Source organism: Lagenorhynchus albirostris, chromosome 12, assembly GCF_949774975.1.
Source record: "Lagenorhynchus albirostris chromosome 12, mLagAlb1.1, whole genome shotgun sequence".
Taxonomy (NCBI): Eukaryota; Metazoa; Chordata; class Mammalia; order Artiodactyla; family Delphinidae; genus Lagenorhynchus; species Lagenorhynchus albirostris.
Genome location: NC_083106.1, coordinates 87,734,767 through 87,757,862, shown reverse-complemented (window position 1 = coordinate 87,757,862; position 23,096 = coordinate 87,734,767). Strand labels below are relative to the sequence as shown.

Genomic DNA, 23,096 nt, shown 5'->3' with positions numbered 1-23,096 from the left:
TAGCCAGAAATTTTTTTTTCATAATTTATTCTCTCGTCTATACTTTATAATATATTGGTCAAAGTATATAAGCAGTTTTGTGATTGTTGTCAAATTTCTCTTCGAAAAGATTGTACCATTTGAAAGTATATTTATAAAGAATTTTGTTCTCTTTAAATTTTAGGATAGACCACTATCTTGTTGAACTCTTAAATGAAGTTCTACTTGGATACAAAGATGAGGACTAGATAACTTCTTGAGGTTCCTCCTAACCCCTAGGATGAAGATAATAACTAACATTTGTGTAGTGCTCTAAAGTTTACAAAGTGAGTTCTCATACATCATCTCACTTGATCCTCACAACAGCCCTGTGAGGTAGGTAGGACAGGTATTGTTATTCTCATTTAAGAGATAAACTAGAGAGGTTAAGGGACTTAGTCAGGTTTTATTTAAATGTTTTAGCAGAGACTTGAAACAAGGACGTATGATCTAAATAATCACATTCTTTTTACAAGATCTCATACAACTGCACATTTAGAATTGCTGTATGTCAGCTAGTTAAGTGACATCTGTTAGATACAGAAATAAGCCTGTTGATAATATAAATACAGTGTTCCCCAGTCCTTTTCCATGCCCCCTCCCCTGCTGTTAAATGAATGACTCTATCTCTCTTGACTAGGGGAAGGTAATTTAATTGTATAGTTCTATTTAAACACCTATTTTCCCTAGCATTTGGGGGAGGGGAAGTTATATTATGTTTTTCATTTCTGTGTGTGTGCGTGTGTGTGTGCTTGCTACAACTTAAGAGTATATCTCCATTACTCTCACACATGTAGCATAAAGTCTTCAAGGAATAGATTACAGTTAGAACTAGAATCTTTTGGTTCTAGCATGAACCTAGAATCATAAGCTTTTCAGGGTATTTACTCTTTTTTGTACTACTTTAACCAATTGGGATAATTAAGTATCCAGGTATAGCTGCTTATGATGTTCACAAAGGTACAGTGAATGATAAGTGACAGTGAGTGATAGTGGAGGTCAAATCAAGAAGAATTACAACTAATCTTCTCTTTGACTAGCTGCCTCATACGGTAGAAGTTTGTAAAACTGAACTGCGTGCTTGGTAGTGGCATTATCACATTTTAGGAGTAGACCTAGATTTTCAGGACTACTTGGTATTACATTAAACTGTTTCACAGTGTTTTCTGTACTGCCTTTAAATACTTAACATCACCAATATTTTCAAAAAATTTTGTTTTTTTGTTTTTCTTTCTAGTTGTTGGTCTTGACGATATTATGGATGAAGGAGTTGTAAAAGAAAGTGGCAATGATACCATTGATGAAGAAGAACTGATTTTACCTAACAGGAATTTGAGGGACAAAGTAGAAGAAAATTCAGTGAGATCACCAAGAAAATCACCTCGTTTAATGGCACAAGGTAATCCTTCCAGAGAGGACTAGCTAGAAAATCAAGTGTAGGGACAGATGTGATAGGTTGTAAAGTTGCTGAGCAGTGATAGTAGTTTCTTGGTGTTTGCTAATCTGAGCATTTTGATAATCAATTTTGAGATTGTATCAATTTGTTGGTATGATTTTTAAAAATTTTTATTGAAATTACACATTCACATGATTTAAAGAGTTGACTAGTTCTATGAGTTTCCAATACTTGCCATCCTACTACTTATTTCCCTTTCCCCAGAGGAAACTACTATTACCGCTTTCATCTGGTTTTGTTAATTTTTTGGTATTTACTTCCATGTCTCTAAGTAACATATGTATCTTGCTACTGCTTGATTATTCTGATGTATGTATTCATTGATTTCCCATTCTGGATGGTGAAGTTAGCATTCTTTCCTCCTCTTGTTCCCCCATCACACAAAAGAACACTTTCTCATCTTTCTGATATATAATTTTGTAAGATCAGTAGTAATTACTTACGTTATTGTGACTCAATATGCTATTAGTGGTGACCCATTTAGTGAACTATAGTCGCTTTTCCTATACAACTTTTTGTCTTTCTGATTTAATAATTGATTTTGTTGTTCATTTGCTTATAGTTTTATGCATTCGCACATACAGTTTTCAGTGTACGTTATCAGTAATTCCACCCCAACTACTCTGCCAGTTGTCTGAATCTTTCTTAAAGATATTTGTGCATGTCAGGTGTTCTGTCATTTTCATCTTATTGAGGAAGTGTCTCTGGGGCCCTTCTGATCTGCTTCCGTGTGCACTGTTGTGTTAGTTCTGTATAAGTCAGATGCATGGCTGTTGTCCAGAGAGCTCTTACTATTCTTCTGAAGATTGTGTTCTGTATTGCAGTTTCTGTTTACTTTTCTTTGAAGTAGCTCCTTCGTTTGGTGACATACCTTTTCTAGTACTTTTGTGAGAAAAAGGAATATGGATATATATTTTTGAAACCTTGTATGTTTGCAAATGTATTTAATATGGTCTCACATTGGAATTATGGTCTGATTGAACATGGAATTCAAGGTTGGAAATTGTTTTTCCTCAGAAATTTGAAAGTGATGCTCCATTTTTAGTTGTGGGAAAATCTCTTGAATTATTTCATTGATTATTTTCCTCTTTATTTTGTCAACTCTTGCTTCCTGGAACTGCTGTTAGTCAAGTATTAGATAGCAGGGACTGGCACTTCCATTTTCTTCATCTTTCCACCTCTGTGTTCTTCCTCTACTTGTTGAAATTTTCTCATGTTTATCCTTCAACTTTTTCATCAAATTCTGAATGTTCTTTTTTTGTTCTGGGAATAGTCCTTTTTGTAGCATTTTGGTCTTGTTTCATGCATGCAGTATCTTATGTTGTCTTTCATAAGATACTTACGGTGTTTTAAAGGTTTCTTAGTCTTTTTTTTCTTTTTTTGGTTCTATCTTTCATGTTCAGAGACTTTGCTAAATGTCTGATCATTGATAGCTTGCTCAGTGTTTAACGTTTTGTCAACTATGAGCATCACTGTATGGTAATCTGGCTGTATTACTCTTTGGAGGAATTCCTGTTGTTAGACTTTAGGCTTGTTAGATTGTTAGCATATCATGGGAGCCCTTGAGGGAAGCTGATGGGGGCATCTCATCTTTCAGTATATACAAATACACATAATCTTACAGATTTCAGTGTACTTTACTGCTGCTCTTATCTATGCTGGATGTTCCTTAGTCTAGAAACTGTTTTTACACTCCCCAAAGAGTAAACCTCCAGTCTTCGATTAGAACCAACCTGGGAAGGGCAGTTGCCCAACGGATGGAGTAGCAGAGAGGCAGCTTGGGATCTGACTGCTTTTTAAACAGCTTTCGACTCATCCTGATTTTAACTGCCTGCCTTCCTCCCTGCTTTAGAATTATGTGGGATCACCAGTTCCTAAGCCTGTTGAGGTGTTAATGGTATTGGTTCGGCCAGCAGTGCCAGATGACTGTTTATCTTTTTTTGGATGTCCTACATCAGTTACTTCTTGATCATCTTTTGTTTGGCTTCCAAAATTGTCAGTGTTTTCTCTTCTCCTGCCCTTTCTTTCCTTTATTTTACTTTTTAAATTAAAAAAAATTTAATGTCTTTATTGGAGTATAATTGCTTTACAATGGTGTGTTAGTTTCTGCTGTATAACAAAGTGAATCAGCTATACATATTCATATGTCCTCCCTTTTGTGTCTCCTTCCCACCCTCCCTATCCCACCCCTCCAGGTGGTCACAAAGAACCGAGCTGATCTCCCTGTGCTATATGGCGGCTTCCCACTAGCTAGCTATGTTGCATTTGGTAGTGTATATAAGTTCATGCCACTCTCTCAGTTCCTCGCAGCTTACCCTTCTCCCTCCCCATGTCCTCAAGTCCATTCTCTACGTCTGCATTTTTATTCCTGTCCTGAATCTAGGTTCTTCATTTTTTTCTTTTTTTTTTTAGATTCCATATATATGTGTTAGCATACAGTATTGTTTTTCTCTTTCTGACTCACTTCACTCTGTATGACAAATTGTAGATCCATCCACCTCACTACAACTAACCCAATTTCGTTTCTTTTTATGGCTGAGTAATATTCCAGCTTCTTTATCTATTCACCTGTCGATGAACACTTAGGTTGCTTCCATGTCCTGGCTATTGTAAATAATGCTGCAGTGAACATTGTGGTACATGGCTTTTTTTTTTTTTTTTTTCATGGCTCTTTTTGAATTATGGTTTTCTCAGGGTATATGCTTAGTAGTGGGATTGCTGGGTCATATGATAGTTCTATTTTTAGTTTTTTAAGGAACCTCCATACTGTTCTCCATAGTGGCTGTACCAATTTACATTCCCACCAACAGTGCAAGAGGGTTCCCTTTTCTCCAAACCCTCTTCAGCATTTATTGTAGATGTTTTGATGATGACCATTCTGACTGGTGTGAGGTGATACCTCACTGTAGTTTTGATTTGCATTCCTGTAGTGATTAGTGATGTTGAGCATCCTTTCATGTGTCTGTTGGCAATCTGTATGTCTTCTTTGAAGAAATGTCTGTTTAGGTCTTCTGCCCATTTTTGGATTGGGTTGTTTGTTTATTTGATATTGAGCTACATGAGCTGCCTGTGAATTTTGGAGATTAATCCTTTGTCAGTTGCTTCATTTGCTAATATTTTCTCCTATTCTGAGGGTTGTCTTTTGATCTCGTTTATGGTTTCCTTTGCTGTGCAAAAGCTTTTAAGTTTCATTAGGTCCCATTTGTTTATTTTTATTTCCATTTCTCTAGGAGGTGGGTCAAAAACGATCTTGCTGTTATTTATGTCACAGAGTGTTCTGCCTACATTTTGCTCTAAGAGTTTGATAGTGTCTGGCCTTACATTTAGGTCTTTAATCCACTTTGAGTTTATTTTTGTGTATGGTGTTAGGGAGTGTTCTAATTTCATTCTTTTACATGTAGCTGTTCAGTTTTCCCAGCACCATTTATTGAAGAGGCTGTCTTTTCTCTGTTGTATATTCTTGCTTCCTTTATCAAAGATAAGGTGACCATATGTGCATGCGTTTATCTCTGGGTTTTCCATCCTGTTCCATTGATCTGTATTTCTGTTTTTGTGCCAGTACCATTCTGTCTTGACTACTGTGCCTTTGTGGTAGAGTCTGAAGAAGGGAGCCTGATTCCTCCAGCTCTGTTTTTCTTTCTCAAGATTGCTTTGGCTATTTGGGGTCTTCTGTGTTTCCATACAAACTGTGAAATTTTTTGTTCTAGTTCTGTGAAAAATGCCGTTGGTAGTTTGATAGGGATTGCGCTGAATCTGTAGATTGCTTTGGGTAGTAGAGTCATTTTCACAATGTTGACTCTTCCAATCCAAGAACATGGTATATCTCTCTATCTGTTATCATCTTTAATTTCTTTCATCAGTGCCTTATAGTTTTCGGCATACAGGTCTTTTGTCTCCTTAGGTAGGTTTATTCCTTGGTATTTTATTCCTTTTGTTGCAGTGGTAAATGGGAGTGTTTCCTTAACTTCTCTTTCAGATTTCTCATCTTTAGTGTATAGGAATGCAAGACATTTCTGTGCATTCGTTTTGTATCCTGATACTTTACGAAATTCATTGATTAGCTTTAGTAGTTTTCTGGTAGCATCTTTGGGATACTTTATGTATACTATCATGTCATCTGCAAACAGTGACAGTTTTACATCTTCTTTTCCATTTGGATTCCTTTTATTTCTTTTGCTTCTCTGATTGGTGTGGCTAAAGCTTCCAAAACTATGTTGAACAATAGTGGTGAGAGTGGGCAACCTTGTCTTTTTCCTGATCTTAGCGGAAATGGTTTCAGTTTTTCACCATTGAGAACGACATTGGCTGTGGGTTTGTCATATATGGCCTTTATTATGTTGAGGTAAGTTCCCTCTATGCCTACCTACTGGAGGGTGTTAATCATAAATAGGTGTTGAATTTTGTTGAACGCTCTTTCTGCATCTATTGAGATGATCATATGGTTTTTATTCTTCAGTTTGTTAATATGGTGTTTCACATTGATTGATTTAGGTATATTGAAGAATCCTTGCACTCCTGGGATAAACCCCACTTGATCCTGGTGTCTGATCCTCTTAACGTGCCTATTTCCTCTTCATTTGTTTGGTCTGGTTGGTTTTTACCTTGCTCCTTCGTCTGCAATGGGTTTCTCTGTCTTCTCATTTTGCTTAACTTACTGTGTTTGGGGTCTTGTTTTCACTGGCTGCAGGTTCGTCGTTCCCGTTGTTTTTGGTGTCTGTCCCCAGTGGCTAAGGTTGGTTCAGTGGGTTGTCTAGGCTTCCTGGTGGAGGGGACTCTTGCCTGTGTTCTGGTGGATGAGGCTAGATCTTGTCTTTCTATTGGGCAGGACCGCGTCTGGTGGTGTGTTTGGGGTGTCTGTGAACTTCATATGATTTTAGGCAGCCTCTCTGCTAATGGGTGGGGTTGTGTTCCTGTCTTGCTAGTTGTTTGGCGTAGGGTGTCCAGCACTGTAGCTTGCTGGTTGTTGAGTGGAGCTGGGTTTTAGTGTTGAGATGGAGATCTCTGGGAGAGCTTTTGCCATTTGATATTACATGGAGTTGGGAGGTCTCTGGTGGACCAGTGTTCTGAACTTGGCTCTCCCACCTTAGAGGCACAGGCCTGACACCCGGCCGGAGCACCGAGATCCTGTAAGCCACACGGCAAAAAAATGAACGGCCGTTACACTGAAAGGTGCCTTATTAATAGCAAGAATGGAAGCCGGAAAACAGTTGATTGTCATTTGTCACGTGCTGAGGGAAAATAACTGTCACAGTAGAAACTATGTCCCCCAAACTTTCAGATAAGTGGTTTATTACCGAGGATATTAAAGCACAGGAGCCAACAGCCAGATGAAGAGATTCATAGGGTGAGGTCAAGAACAAAGAAACTTCAGTCCAGCAAGCACTGTGGCGCGTGGAGGCGTTCTACTTCACCATTCAGAAGCTCTCTGAAACCCCTCCTTTTGGATTTTAATGGTGCCTTCACTACACAGGCATGGTTCGTTAAATTCTTAGGGCATTGGTCCTTTCTTTCCTTTTAGGTTCATAGCTTTTGCATAGCTCTAATGTGCGGTTTTGAGAAGTGGATTATTAGCTCAGATGCATATATTTACTTCATCATCTTTTCCTCAGTTTTTTAAAAAATCGGTTATTTGGTATGTATTTGTGACTTTGAGAAACAAAAAGAGTAGAATGAACATTATAGACAAATAATAGTAACGTTTGGCCTATACCGCCCGGCTTCAAACTAAGGCAGTTTATAGTTAGAGGAGAAAGAGTTACTTTATCCTTTGTCAGTTAATCAATTACTATTGGAAAACAATTTTTTATCTGAATACCTTCACAGTTGAATGTGCTGTTCATTTATCAACCACTTACGTAATGGGTGTTAAAAGTTCTTCATTTATTTTATTTCAGGGCATATAAGTATAGTAGAGCTATAAATTATTACAGGCTGTCTTCAGAGCTTTAAAAATTATCTAAATATTAATAACAATCCATTAAAATTTTAGTTATTTTAAAATGTTATATATCTGAGCATGAGTGGTTCATAATCCACTAAGTAAGTTTTTTTTTTTTTTCGGTACGCGGGCCTCTCACTGTTGTGGCCTCTCCCGTTGCGGAGCACAGGCTCCAGACACGCAGGCTCGGCGGCCATGGCTCATGGGCCCAGCCGCTCCGCGGCATAAACCCACGTCCCCTTCATTGGCAGGCGGACGAACTCTGAACCACTGTGCCACCAGGGAAGAGCCCCCCTTTTTTTAAAAAAAAAAAATATTTTTTATTTTTGGCTGCATTGGGTCTTCATTGCTGCGTGTGGGCTTTCTCTAGTTGTGGCGAGCAGGGGCTACTCTTCATTGCGGTGTGAGGGCTTCTCATCACAGTGTCTTGTTGCGGAACACGGGCTCTAGGAGTGCAGGCTTCAGTAGTTACAGCACGCGGGCTCAGTAGTTGTGGCTCGTGGGCTCTAGAGTGCAGGCTCAGTAGTTGTGGCGCACGGGCTTAGTTGCTCAGCGGCATGTGGGATCTTCCTGGACCAGGGCTCGAACCTGTGTCCCCTGCACCACCAGGGAAGCCCCCACTAAGTAAGTTTTTGAAGTTGTTGGGTACTTACCTGATGACCAAATATTGTGCCAAGTCCTGGGGAATTAGAAAGGGTCTCCAAGATAGGATGACCATATAATTTATTGTCCAAATGGGGACACTTTTGAGTGTCATGACTACAAGCATCAACTAGGACTGTTAGAGACAAATGAGGAGGACCTGTGACACCTTCTGTAAGAGTTTCACAGGTTCAGTGATATGTGACAAATTAGGAAAATGTTCTAAATGCTGGTGCATAGTAGCGTTTTGCATTAAAAAGGAAGGAGACTTTTTAAAGATTTGTGATGTTCAGTTTTCATACAGAGTTGATTCAGAGGTATTGGATATGCATAGGCTTGGATATAGCTTCTTATTTTGTATTTCAATTTTTGGGTTGTTTTTTTACTTAGTGAATTATTATTTTTTTTTTTTCTTAGTGAATTATTTAGCTTTCTTTCCAGCTTCTTTTCACTTTGTGTTTCTTTTTCCCTTGGAGGATGTATCCAGATAAGGAAAGGAGGAAAGTCTCAGTTAGTGGATTCTTTGTTAGGAGCATTGTTACAAGTGGGAAGCTTTATTAAATTATTTTCATACTTTACGCATTTTCCCTTATGATACATTTTCTTGGTTTAAATCTCTTTAATTATAATTTCTCTTTTTGTTGATCTGTGTCTAGTACTCTAGTGTATATTTCATTACTTAAAATATTCAAGCTATTCAAGGAATAGCTTGAATGCTAAAATGGATATAAGGAAAGCACATTCATAAAGACATTAGAGTTCTTTTGAGGCTGTGCTTTGAAACTCACATAGATCCTGTTTGTGATAGCTGGTTTAGTTCAGATTTTATTGGCACCTGAATTTGTTTGGTTTTATATACTTAAAGGTATTTAATGTTTACAACTGTATGACAGCCTTGCTTTAAGATGGGTAGTAATATCAAGGAACCTCATTGATTTTACCCCCAGCTTACTTGCATAGAAAAGAAGCTTGATGAAAATATTTTTTATTGTAAAGTATAATATCGTCTGAATTTTATACAGGTTATTTTCTGCCCCAGAATTATAGAACTCTGATAAGTGTATAAAAAATGTAACCATCATCATGAGTAGATGTCAGTACATTTTCTTTGAAATGGGAAAATAAATTTTATAGCTCAGAATAAAGAAGTGATGTATTCTAAATTGCATTGAAATAAAAACACATGGCAAAATAACTAAGTTTTCTTTTATTTATTTTTTTCCCTTGTGATAGAACAAATAAGAAGTTTGCGACAAAGCACTATTGCCAAGCGTTCAAATGCAGCACCTTTAAATAGCACAAAAAAGGCATCAGGGAAGACTGTGTCCGCCCCTAAAGCCGGGGTGAAACAACAAGAAAGGTGTCAGATGAAAGAAGAAATTGGTACATCACCGAAACCCGAGCACCAGAAAGAGAGCAGGAGGGGCCGCCGACACAGTGGACAGATCGAAGCAGCCGTTGCATCTTGTCTGGAAATGAAGGGTGAAGCTGGGTTGGATTCTGAGCAGAAGTGTAATAATCAGGGAGAAGAAAATGTGCCATCTCATGAGTTAAACTGTCCACTCCTTTCAGAGACTTGTGTTAGTATTGAAGAAAAGAAAAATGAAATTCTGATGGAGTGTAAAGCCAAGACTGTTAGCCCATTGTTTAAGTTTTCAGGTAAAGAAGAACATGAACGGAACGATTCCATTTCAGGTAAAGTGGATGGGACTGTTGTTGAAGAAATGAAGGTAGAAGGAGAAGTTGAACAAGAATCAAAGGAGACAATGAAATTACCCCACGAAGATGACAGTGTCAATGAGGAACCCGCATCTTCCGTTGCTTTCTCTGGTAATGCTGCTTGTACAAACCCAAATGAGAAAGAAAAGAACCTTGTCAGTTTGTCTGGTTCTGTGGATGAAGTAAATGAATGTAGTTTGGAATCGAAAGATAGCGTGGAAGTTGCTGATAAAGCTGAGAACTCCCTTCAGAGAAGTGAAATGGAAATGGCTTACTGTAAAGACACAGAGTCTAATGATAAGCAGTTGGAGGGCACCAGATTTAATAAATCCAACTTAGAGGTGGTTAATACTAGTGCTTTTGAACCAGAAAGTAGTATTTTAGAAAATGCTGTTTGTGATGCACCTGACCAAAATTCAAAGCAGTTGAATATTGTTGAAAGTATTAAAATGGAGTCTCATGAAACAGCAAACCTTCAAGATGACAGAGACAGCCAGTCAAATAGTGTTTCTTGCTTAGAGTCAAAAAACATAAAACCCAAACATACAAAACCTGTAATTCATTCTAAGCAAACCATGACCACAGATACTCGGAAAAAAGTTGTTGGAGCAAAGCATGAATTAATGCATAACGTAACTAAAGTTAATGTCAAAAGTGTGAAGCGAAATGCTGATGAATCAGAATCTAAGCAAAATTTTCATAGGCCAGTCAAAGTGAGAAAGAAACAAGTTGATAAGGATTCAAAGATTCAGAGTTGCAATTCTGGGGTTAAATCTGTGAAAAATCAGGCTCATTCTGTATTCAGAAAGATATCACAAGATCAAAATTTAGTACAGATTTCCAAACCCTTAACTCATTCTTTGAGTGAAAAGCCTCACGGTCACCCTGGTTGCTCAAAAGAACCTCATCATCCTGCACAAACTGGACATTTGTTGCATTCCAGCCAGAAACAGTGCCATAAGCCCCAGCAGCCGGCTCCAGCAGTGAGAACCAACAGTCATGTGAAGGAAGAGCTTGAGCACACAGGTGGCGTAGAACATTTTAAGGAAGAGGATAAATTGAAATTAAAAAAACCTGAGAAGAACCTACAACCCCGTCAAAGAAGAAGCAGCAAAAGTTTTTCTTTGGATGAGCCACCGTTGTTCATTCCAGATAATATAGCTACTGTAAAACGGGAAGGCTCAGATCATAGCTCTTCATTTGAAAGCAAATATATCTGGACTCCCAGCAAGCAGTGTGGGTTTTGCAAAAAACCACATGGCAACAGGTGTGTGTGTGTGTGTGTATGTATATGTGATATGTACATTAAAGAGAAATTGCTTTTTTTTTAGGGTGGGATTAGTGTGAGAACTTTTTATAGGAAGAGATTATTTAACATACAAAGACTTTTGCACAAACAGAAACCCCTCATCAATCCCGGATATATGATAGTAAGATGGAGCCACTGAATTTGCAAATATGCCACCCTAGAAACTTTAAAACACATAGTCTGACCAAAAGCTGGTATATATGGAAATGTTTTATCATTGTGACCAGTTAGTGTAATTTAGTCATTGCATCTTAAAAAAAAAATCAGAAAATTGTTATAGTGCTTTGGGTCTGTAGGTTATATATTACTTTGTTTGGCTTGAGAAGAACTGGTAATAAATTGTGAAGGGCATAATGGAAATTCTACATATATACTTTCAAATGAAGCACACTTACTATGACTTAATACCACTACTTCATAACTATCAAACTTGACCTTAGAATGAAATTTGATAGCTAAAACAACTGTTAAATGGCGCAAGGGAATTTTGTATGTAACATGGAATGGAGTGAAACATGTATTTTGTTTTTGAATGTTCTAGTGATTTAGGTTTCTTGTGAATTCTAATGTTTTAGGAAGTGATTTTATAGCACTGCCGTTGTCATTCTTTCCTTAGGATTCAGTATTCTATAGTTTTATGACACTGCCACCCTCCCCGCCCATGTATTTTTTATTTGCTAGCTGTTTGAGAAAAAGAGAACAAGAGGTGAAGTGGAGTTTCCAGCTACAAGATTATCCTGTTCAAGTTTTGAGATTGCTGTTGGAACTTCTATCAACATTGATATGATAAAAGAACATTGTAACTTGCACATTGTAATATTATCTTTACTCATGAAAGTAAATGTTAGAACGATTTCCCAGCACAATCAGATTACATGAAAATGAAAGTCCTTAGGGAGGGACAGTTTAGTGCAGTGCGGTGTAACACATTATTTTGGTGTGGAGGGTGTGGTTGGGAGTTCTTGGGTCTATTCTGTAAAAAATAACTTTTATGTCAAGGGGTTTTTTCATTTGTGATTCAGCCCATGGCCTATTTTTAGTGTCAGTGGTTACTTTATAACAGCATATTCCAGTTTTTAAAACTGGTGACTTGTTTGAATATAGTGCTACATTTGCCCTCACTTTTGTGCTGTTTATTATGCTTTTTTGTTTAAAACACCTTATTCAAATATTCTCAAGTGGGCCTAAGAGAATTAAGGGTTGGATGGTCCTTGTAAGTGCTCTTTTAAGTTAGCCCTTTTTTCTTTGCCAGCATCTTCTAAAAACCATCATACTGACATGTTGTCAGAGTATGAAATAGGAGCCTTAAACTGAGTGAGTTTCTGAAATGAAACTTTGGCCTAGAGTTGGAAGACATATTATAATGTAACTTTTTTGGAGATAAACTTCTGTTATGATGGCGTGGTCCTCAGGAGTTTGCCCAGGCTTTGAATGATGACTGTCACTTCCCCAATATCAGTTATTTTCTTAAAATGAAGATTGTTAAGTCCCATTGTTTTTTACCTAAGGCTGCCTTTTGGATCTAACCTACAAAACCTAGAGTTTCTTTGCCCCAGGCTGGAAAATGACATAGAATATTAGATGTGTAGGGATCTTGAGTTTACCCTATGTAATCGACACGAATAATATGTAATAATACTGGAAACTATCAATTTTGGAAGCAGCATTTCACATTCAATTTTGTGAATAAAGAAGCCTAAGTAATTGATTGTTTTTTTCTTTACATATTAACTAGCCTTCACTACTTCTTTGATGCACTCTGCTTGTATATATTGAGGTTACTCAAAAAATGCACGTGTCACGCAGCATGTAGTTTTCCTAGTTTAATCCATGTGTGAGAATATGAATTTATTAGGAAGGACATATGTGGAAATAACTTCATCCATATCTTTGATCTCATGCGCCAGCTACATTCATTGAAAGCTATTTGTTAATACGACATTTTTTTAGCACTTGTGACAAATTTACTTCTGTAAAGATGATTTTATAACTCTTCAGCATTTTACATGTGTTGCAACTGAGGTTAGCTTCCTGTATGTGCTTCCAGTTGGAAATTATATTTTTAAATACGGATTCATTCATGGCATGGCCAAATGTAATATTCGACCATAAGCAACTTCTGTATGTATCCTAAAGACAGTAGGCATTGACTGCCTCACAGTTTACACTTCATGCTGTTGTTTTGGCTTCCATTTATTTTCCTGATTCAGCCTTGTAGCTAAGGTATATTCATTACTTTAAAAGCCATACTATTTAATACTTTTTAAAAAAACTTATCTTTGAACGTCTTTTAAACATAAGCCAGTTGGCGTTTTGGAAGGAAGAAGTCTTAGTCTTTTCATAATACCTACCTTGTAGTTTCTAGTATTTCCCTGCCTCTCCAGATGACATTTGTATCTTCAGTTTGTATTACACTTTCTTGCCCAGTTGTAGAAGATTAGTTCATTGGATGAAATTTAGAAACAAAAAAATATCCTTAGCGTAATGGAGTCATAGCTTTATACTCAAACAAGAAACCTTTTTCTGAGAAGGAAATTTTCTCTTAGAGAAAGTGATTCTGGTTTTTCTCAGGAGTTTAAGAGTTTGATAGAAAAGTACTTTTCTCTGCAGACTAGACTGTTAGTGACAAAAACAATGATTTAATGTTTCTGTGGAATAAAATCATTTTACCCTAGAAAAGAGTGAGTACATATACATTCACAGTAATACAGTCTTAGTTGTTACTTAAAGGAACCACTTATCAGAACTTAATGGCTCATCTTGTAACAGCTCCATTAGTGAATTTGTGACATGACTTTTTAAGAACAGGAATTCTCAATGTTGCTTTTGTAGTTTACTTTGAAGAAACTTGAAAATTTTCTAAGAATATATTTTGGTTTTTGCCAAGAAGATTAGAATTAAGATTACATTTTAAATTAGGTTTAAATTATAGTAGGATTTAAAATTTTGTGAATGAATGTATAACAGTAGGAGAACAAAACATAAATATTTCTGAACTTTTCCATTTAACTGATTTCATGCTGACTTGGTCCAGTTAATTCAGAGTTAATCTTTTACCACACATTAATTTTTTTTAGTGAAATATTTAACACCTGGGTTATAGTCTTATCTTTGAGTGATTTTGCCTTTTGGTAATCAGAACTTCAAGGACAGAGCAGAAAATGGGAGGGTAATTATGTTAGCTATTTGATCCAAACTCCCTCTCCCTTTTTAAGCCATGAGAAGTAATATGAAAAGGGAAGACAGTGTATCTTCTCTTTTTGTGATAGGCCACTTAATAAAGTTCATAGTACTGGTAATATTTCCTTTTCTGAAATTTTCCAGTTTCACTTTCAAGTGAATCAATTACATTTTCCCCTAGGACATGTAACTATTTTTATCAATGTCATTTTTTGTTTTGATTTCTCAAAATTTTAACTGCATTATTTTTTATATAAAATCTTATTATTAAGATACATCTGGATGACACTGTAGTTTTGAGGTTTGTTTTTCAGAGCTTCTCAAGTTTGAGGAGACATTTCCATAAATAAACTGGGGGCATGGTGATATAATGAATACATTCCACATCATAAAATGACTCTATGCTGGTTGAATAAAGATTTGAAGTTTCCTAATGGGTTTGTTAGATTTGGATTTGGGGCAAAAGCATAGCCATGGTCATAGTATGTGTCCTATTGAAACTATTCCAGGCTTGCTTTGAAGAAATTATTAATATAGCTGAGATGGGAAATCACATTAGCTTTCCTTCAATAATTCAAAAAAATTCAGCCTAGATAGTTGCTTTCAAGAAATAGGAGTTCTTACAACTTTGCAATCTGAAATAGAAGAACTTTTAAGTATCTGTATTTTTCAAACGTCGTATTTTTCTGTTGGCTGTATGATCTGTATCACTGAAACATGCATGGACCCATCTAAAGTCTCCCAAACCTAGAGAAATCATTTCTGTCTTGCAGACAAATACCACATTGTTGGAAAGTTTTCTCACTAGGGCTATGAATCCAAAATATTCTGTATTTTTATTTATTTTTACTTAAGACATGAGGTGTTTTCTTTTTAATGAATTTGTTTTAAGTTTTAAAATGAACCATTGAGGAAATGACTTATCTGAAAAAGGTAGCACAGGCATCGCCAGTTAGGGTAAAGAATGGTGAATTGTAGACATGAAGAAGTCAAGTTTCCTTGGTGCACAGCAGTGGTTGATGATGCACAGTGGAAAGGCACATGAGAGAGGAAGAATAGAGTGGTCTGCAATTGAGGGGGTGGGGTATTTGGCGTGACTTTTTCAAGATATCCTGTAAGGTTTGAAACTCAGCGTTGTGATTCTTACAGTTTCTACATTAAAACAGGACCACTGGTATATTTAGAGAGGGTTGGCCGTATCACCCAGTATATTAATTACCTTTAACATCTTCCTGTTGGATAGGTTTTTAAAAGGACTTTGGTCACTGTTGCTGGTGCCACTGTTCTTATCGAAATCAGCACAAAGTCTTTAGATCATTAAAGAATATACTTAAATTCTCCTAAATCTTTCAAACATACCATGAATTACTAACCTGAGGAAGAAAAAAGGAAAATGTTAAACATGATTAAGTGAGCTTTGTCATTTTCTTAATAATGGGTTGAAAAGTATGTGAAAAAGGTAATTTCACCCTCAAATTGCTGTTTATATATCTGTTTTGCTATTTTATTCTAAAATCCAGATACTCTTTCTAAGTTAAACAAACTCTTTAGAGTCATAAATCTGTCCTTGGACTTTTTCATTGGTTAGTGAAATTATTTCTTAGATAAAATGCAGTAAAGGGAAAATATAAGGAGATCGTTTGGAAATTTAAAAAAAAAATTCACCCTGAATAGTAATATCTTCATGTTGATATAATTTGGTCATTATTTGGCAAAACAAGTTTATTATCTAAAGTACAAGGTCAAGTAGTAAGGAAGCCCATCCTCAGAAGTACATAAAAGATCCTTCAGCTAAATCATTGTGACACTATGAACCAGAATATTTTGAGCTCAAAGAATAGTTATATATATATAGTTAAGGTGGTTAATAAGGAACAATTTGTGAGGCTCCACTTCGTTAGTTTTGAGTTGCATTTTTGTTGCATCTGGTTTTTCTCTTTGTTATTTAAAATGATTAGTTGGATAAGTGACTCCAGTTTTATGTATGATTTCAAGTCTATGTGGTAAATGTAGTTGTAACTTGGATGGGTTGTCTGTGATCAGATTATCACAGTTTATCACCCTTCTCAGTGGAGAAATACTGTTATTCTATACATTGTTATTCTATACAGTATGCTGACAAAGGTCAGTTGCCCTATATTTTTATCCTTATGTGTCCCCCTCCCCGCCCCACCCAGTATTTTCTCACTCATATTAGAGGGGAAATGTTTGACTTCTTAAAAGTTCCGTTTTCATAGAATGTTCTTTGAAAACTCTCTCCATGTTGAACTGATAGAATGGGTAAAGACAGAAGACATGCAGAATACTGGAAAAATATTAAAAATTCAGTTTAGGCTCACTCAGCATTGGTTTTTAAGAAAATGTATCGAATCAAAGTGTTCTTTTTTTTTTTCTCTCCAGGTTTATGGTTGGCTGTGGGAGATGTGATGACTGGTTTCATGGTGATTGTGTTGGGTTAAGTCTTTCTCAAGCACAGCAAATGGGAGAGGAAGACAAAGAATATGTGTGTGTGAAATGTTGTGCCGAAGAAGATAAAAAGACTGAAATAGTAGATCCAGATATTTTGGGAAACCAGGCTAAAGTTGAAGTCCATAGTGAAGATAAAGCAATGGAATATGAAAAGCTTGGGTTATCAAAGCACACTACAACAAATGACAAAACCAAATATATAGATGATACAGTGAAGCACAAGGTCAAAATTTTGAAACGGGTGAGCCTCTCATTAATGCATTATTTTTATTTAAGAACTTCGGGCTGACTTGCGAATTTGAAATTTCTCTTTAGATTTCACTGTTGTGTACATTTTCACATTTATTTTTCAGTAAAAACGGGTTTTTACTTAAAATGTTTTGTCAGGCTTGGTGAAACCAGGTAGTGACATCCTCAAAATACGCAGATCTTATTTCTTACAGTCTTTTGTGCTATTTCTAGTCTCTGGTTTGGTACTTGCATTTTCTGTGGTAGAACGTGTGTGAGATTTTGTGGTGGTAGGTATAAATTGTGCTTGCTGAGAAGTTTTTCTATAAAGCTTTTCAGTCCGTAAATATCTATGAATCCATAAAACCACATTTGGCATTATTATTTTCAAGTGAAAGAGTTCTCTGTAAGGAAAAGTAATCTTAGTTCTTTTGATTTTTGTTCCAGTATTTGCTTGGAACCCGTATCTCATAATGTTTCTCTTAAAATGTGGCCTTTTAAAAAGTTGTCAGTTTTCCCTCATCTTACATTTTCAACTACCTTGTTAAAGTATTTTCTAAATAGAAATTTCAAGATATTAGTCGATTACAGGAGAAATGTGCAAAGGACACAGCACTTTATCTGATTAAATTTTACTTTCATTGTCTACTTTTTTATTTCCTGTGATTTTTCTAATCATTGATTTGTTATTCTTGTAGGTAGTGCTAGGGAGGAAACACTGAAACAAATATATGTGGATGGTCAAGTATAATATTCCAAAACACAACGAACATAAATTAGGAACCTTGGAAATATTTTAATTCGACCATTCAGATTGAAGAACATAAGCATGTTTTTTCTAAAGCCATTTCCATTATTTACAAACTCAGTTCTTGGGACACTCCTTATGTGATAAATCTGGATTAAGTTCCAGTTTGCCAGATCCTTGTGCCATCCAACGTTTCCTGTCTGCCAAGACTTGCTGAGAATCAGTTTATGTCCTTCTGATATTTACTATTACTTTTTCTGTTGATTTGATTAGCACCAAAGTAATTGATAATATAGAACTGAGAGCGCCATTGAAAACAGTTTATAGCAAGCCTTTGGAAAGGTTCTGTTAACTTCTGATCATCATTTCTTGGGTACAATTTCTTGGCCATTCAGAAATACAGCTCATTGTTTAGTCATTCAGTTGAGTTATCTCCATCTTGTCTAAAAAGACATTATAAAACATTAACATGGTGAATGTTTTGAGAAACCCCTCTATCCAGTCTCTGTATCAGAAAAGGAACTGAGGTTAGTCTGATATTGTAAATAAATACATGAGCCAAGTGATTACTGCTTTTCTTTTCTTTTCTTTTTGATACTGAACTGTTAAATCTTATTTGACTACTCTGATTTTAGTTGATGGAATCTGCTTTTTAAATATCACTTCTTATCCCTAGATTTTATGTTGAACCATTTATTGAGTTCCTATTGTGTGCCAAGCATGGTACCAGATTTGAGTATGTATGACTGATTGAAAAATGTTCCTGCTCTCAAGTAAGTCTAGTTGGAGAGGTAGAAAATAAACAAGTAAATTAAAAAATTATAGGATTCCCAGTCTAGAGAAAATCGATTTTTTTGTATATACTCTATCTTCTTAAAAACTATGATTATATTTCTATACACAAGTATTCTTCTCACTGGTATGATGTGATTTTTTGTTTTTATAAATTTATTTATTTATTTTTTGACTGAGTTGGGTCTTCGTTGCTGTGCACGGGCTTTTCTCTAGTTTGGGCGAGCGGGGGCTACTCTTCATTGCGGTGCATGGGCTTCTCATTGCGGTGGCTTCTCTTGTTGTGGGGCACAGGCTCTAGGCTCACGGGCTTCAGTAGTTGTGGCGCACGGGCTTAGTTGCTCCGCGGCATGTGGGATCTTCCCAGACCAGAGCTCAAACCCGTGTCCCCTGCATATTGGCAGGCGGATTTTTAACCACTTCCCTACCAGTGAAGACTGGTATGATGTGATTAATTAACTCCCAAGGGTCTCACAATTCTGGTTTCATTTGTAGTTCTTTGTGGGTTATAATTAGGACAAAAATAGTAGATGTCCTGATGGTTTGTTCTACCTTATAGGAGTTAAAATTGCCAATAGGTACACTGAGAATTTGATACATTTATAGGTAAATGTGACTTCATTTGTTCTAGAAAGTAGTAAAAAATACAGATAATTGATTTCTCCACAATCCCCCCCTCTTTTTTTCATATCTGCAGCCGACGAAGAGGACCCTTACTATCTTATACCTAATTTTCTTTCTAATGCCATTATTTCTCAATGTTTTTTAGTTCCCCATTACAGACTGTTATGTGTTCTGCAGAAAATAGGTGCTTAACAAATGGATTTTGGATGAAACGGTGAAGGTCCTTTTTGCAGTTAATTGAGTTTTATATATCTTCAAAAAACAGTTATTGGGCTAAAGAGTGGAATATGTTTGATATCTTAATAGCTTGTCATACTAATTTTTTCAATCCACATGCTCAGGAGGCTTGCTTTGTATTTAAAGATAGTTTAGTAGTTTTCATTCTAATTAATTAAATACTATTTTTCCTAGGAGTCTGGTGAAGGCAAAAACTCATCAGACTGTAGGGATAGTGAAATAAAAAAATGGCAGCTAGCTCCTCTTCGAAAGATGGGACAACCAGTTTTACCTCGGAGATCCTCAGAAGAAAAAAGTGAAAAAATAACAAAAGAGTCTACAGCTGTTACTTGCACAGGAGAAAAAGCTTCAAAACCAGGTAGTAAGAATAATAGAAATTACTATATACTAATGTATTTATATTTTATTTCATATACTTTCAGTTAGTATATTTAGGGAAATTTAAAAACTTTTACATTTTAAAGGCAAGAAAAACAGTTTAGGTGATTGACCCTACTTGAAATAAGAATTATTGGTCCAAATTCAGAGAAAGTACTAATGAACTTAGTAAGATAACGCCCCTGCCCTCATGGCGCTTAAATACCAATGGGAAATGACAGATAACAGGTAGACAGATAAAATGGTGTGCTATTTTTAGAGAATTTAGGCACTATAAAGAAAAAGTTGAGTAATGGGATAGAGAGTCAAGGTCAAGGAGAGTGGGAGGGAGTTTGTTTCAGAGAGAGTGGAGGTGGTAATGTGCTGTGGGATCTAAAGGGATGCAGAGTTGTTTGGGAGGAAGGAATCCATAGAGGGCACAGCCAAGCTGAAGGCTTTGAGGTGGAGATAGCCTCTGCATTTGAGGAGCAAGAAAATCCCTGTGGAATGATTAGAATGTAATACACGAGGGATAGAATGGTGGAAGGTGAGTTTAGACAAAATTATGTGGGAACTTTGAGGCCATGACAGGAGTTTACTTTTTTTTGTTCTCAATATAATGGGGAACCTTTAGAGGAATTTGTACAAGAGAGTGATGGCTCACTGTGGTTTTCTGTGGAGCCTGGACTGTAGGAGGATGGGAGAGAAGGAGAGTAGACTGGTTAGGAGTCTTTAGCCGTATCCTAGGAAAGAAAGAGTGGTAGCTTGGAACAGAGGTACAGTGAGGGAGGTGGTCAGATTCATATATATTTTATAGTAGACTTGGCAGAACTTGTTGTTGGATTAGGTGTAGCTAGGTGAAGGAAAGAAGAGTCTTCACCTAGAAGACTAGGTGATTAGTCTTCTTTCTAATCACCTAGGAGGTGATTAGATCAGTGTTGGTGCTGTTTGCAGAGATGAGAAAGAGATTGGGGAGGAAAATTGAAAAATATGTTATGGGTATTTTAACTTTGAGATGGGTATTAGAGATCCAAGTGGAGATATTTTAAGTAAATTTTTGGCAGATGAGTCTGGACTTTGGGCAATGGTATATAAATTTGAGATCTGTCGGTGCATAGGTGTTATTTTAAATCAAGCACTTAGATATAAAGAGCTACAGAGAGAGTTTGATAATGAAGGGGCAGAAGCAGAGGCCTTGGGGTGCGTGAGCAATTAGAACTTGGGAGGAAGAGAGGATCCAGCAAAGGAGACTAGGAGATGGCCTTTGAGGTAAGAGAACTAAGAGACCATGGTGGCCTGGAAGTCAGGTGAAGTTCCAAGAAGGAGGTGATGATCAATTGTGTCAGATGCTGTCTAGACAGTCGTTTTGGTGGAGCAGTGGGGACAAAAGCCAGTTACAGTGGCGTATGGAAGGATGGAGGGTGAGGAACTGGAGATAGTGATTATGAATAACTCTTGGAAGGAATTTTGCTGTTAAAGGGAACAGAAATGGTGTAGTGGCTAGAGGTGGATATGAGGTCAGGATTTCTCTTTAAAGAGATATTATAGCATGTTTGTAAGACTAATGGGAATGATCCAGTAGCGAGAGAATTTGATGATGTGGGCGACAGAGAGAGGCGATAGTTGAGGTTCAAAATCCATGAAGAGATCAGAGGGGAATAGGATTCTCCTGGAGGGGTTGGTCATAGGAAAGGACGGCTGATGCATTGTAACAGTGGGGAAAGCTGCATGTGGAAGGAGCGGGGACACATGAGGTATGTTAGTAGGTTTGGTGATGGGAAAATAGCTGACACTGCTTTGCTTCCTCAGTGAAATATGAAGTGAGAAAATCAAATGAGGTCCAAGTTGGAGGTATCATTGGTTTGAGAAGAAAGGAGAAAAAGCATAAAATACATTTTTGGAAAGTGGGAGAGCAAATTTACTAGGACAGTTTAATAGGATTAGGGTGGCAGATTGAGCTCTCTACTTGAGATTTGTGGTTGTAAATTTAAAGTGAGATCTGTCAGCACCAGTGCTTACTTTCTCCAGTTACCTTCAGCTGTTTGTTGGCTATTTGGGTGAAGGATAAAAGTTAGCTTTCACCAGGTTGTGGTTTTTGCCAATGCTGATGTTTAAAGGAGAGAGAATTAAGATGTTCAGGGTGCAACGGAATGGCAGGTGTTGGGCTACCTGGCCAAAGTTGGTTGTGTGGGAAAGTGAGGACATGAATGGTAAAAAAATGATCGATTTAAGAATTGTTGGAATGAGGAGTTTGTAGGACACTGAGATTCTGAAGATGTGCATAAATTAGTAATGATGGAATGAAAAATCATTGGAAAAGCTTAACATTCACATTAACACAATTGTTTTAAAACCAGAGGAGATTCATCAATTTTGTGGTATTAGTAAGGACATTACATTATCTGCACACCTAATAAGTTCAGATCAATTTTTCTAAATAATTTTTTACAGGTATATATATTTCATATATATATATGAAAAGTAGCTCTAAAAACCATCATCTAATATGGGAAAGGAGTATATACATTTTATAGCATTAGGGCCACTTTTTACTCACTTAATTTCTAATTAAAATTCATTTAGAACTTTTTTTTCTTATTGAGGTATAATTGACATATAACATTAGTTTCAGTTGTACAGTGTAATGATTTGATATATGTATATATTGCACAGTGACCCACTACAATAAGTTTAGTTATCATCTGTCATCATACATAGATTAGAATTTCAATGTCAGGAATATTTCAGTGTGAAATATGGAGTCTGATCTTATGATTTTAAAATAGTGATTTTTAATCAGTCCACTTACATTGTGCATTAAAAAGGAAAGTATCTTTTTAAAAGCAATTTAGTGAGTTTTGATATTTATTAAATTAGGTGCTCATGAGAAGCAAGAGACAAAGAAGAAGAAAACCGAAAAGGGCCCCCCTGGTGCACATCCTCCGGCGGCTCTTGCCTCCAAGCCTTCCACAGACCAGATCCGACAGAGCGTCCGGCATTCTCTCAAAGATATTCTTATGAAAAGGTAACACGCGTTGCTATTGTAGAAGATTGAATAATATACGCTTCATGTATTTGGAAAATAATTGAATTATTCTAATTTTAAGACTTACAGACTCAAATTTGAAGGTACCAGAGGAAAAGGCAGCAAAAGTTGCCACAAAAATTGAAAAAGAGCTTTTCTCTTTTTTTCGGGACACAGATGCTAAATATAAGAACAAATATAGAAGTTTGATGTTCAATCTGAAAGATCCTAAAAACAATGTAAGTATGTTTTGTTCGTGTCTGGACCTTTATGCTTCCAACTTTCCTAATACATAGAGATTTATGATTTTCATACAATAGATCTATAATTTATTTCTTGAAGTGAGACCTAGTC

At 36.5% G+C, this 23,096-nt stretch overlaps 1 protein-coding gene across 1 annotated transcript in view; it reads left to right on the top strand.

Moving 5' to 3' along the window:
• The window catches only part of PHF3 (PHD finger protein 3), a 103,416-nt gene that overhangs the window by 51,969 nt on the left and 28,351 nt on the right, over positions 1–23,096 (top strand). The window contains exons 3-8 of the mRNA XM_060167274.1: positions 1,256–1,417; positions 9,288–11,040; positions 16,663–16,972; positions 19,535–19,718; positions 22,595–22,742; positions 22,825–22,981. Of these exons, the coding sequence (XP_060023257.1) occupies positions 1,256–1,417; positions 9,288–11,040; positions 16,663–16,972; positions 19,535–19,718; positions 22,595–22,742; positions 22,825–22,981 (2,714 nt within the window). The remainder of the gene's footprint in view (positions 1–1,255; positions 1,418–9,287; positions 11,041–16,662; positions 16,973–19,534; positions 19,719–22,594; positions 22,743–22,824; positions 22,982–23,096) is intronic.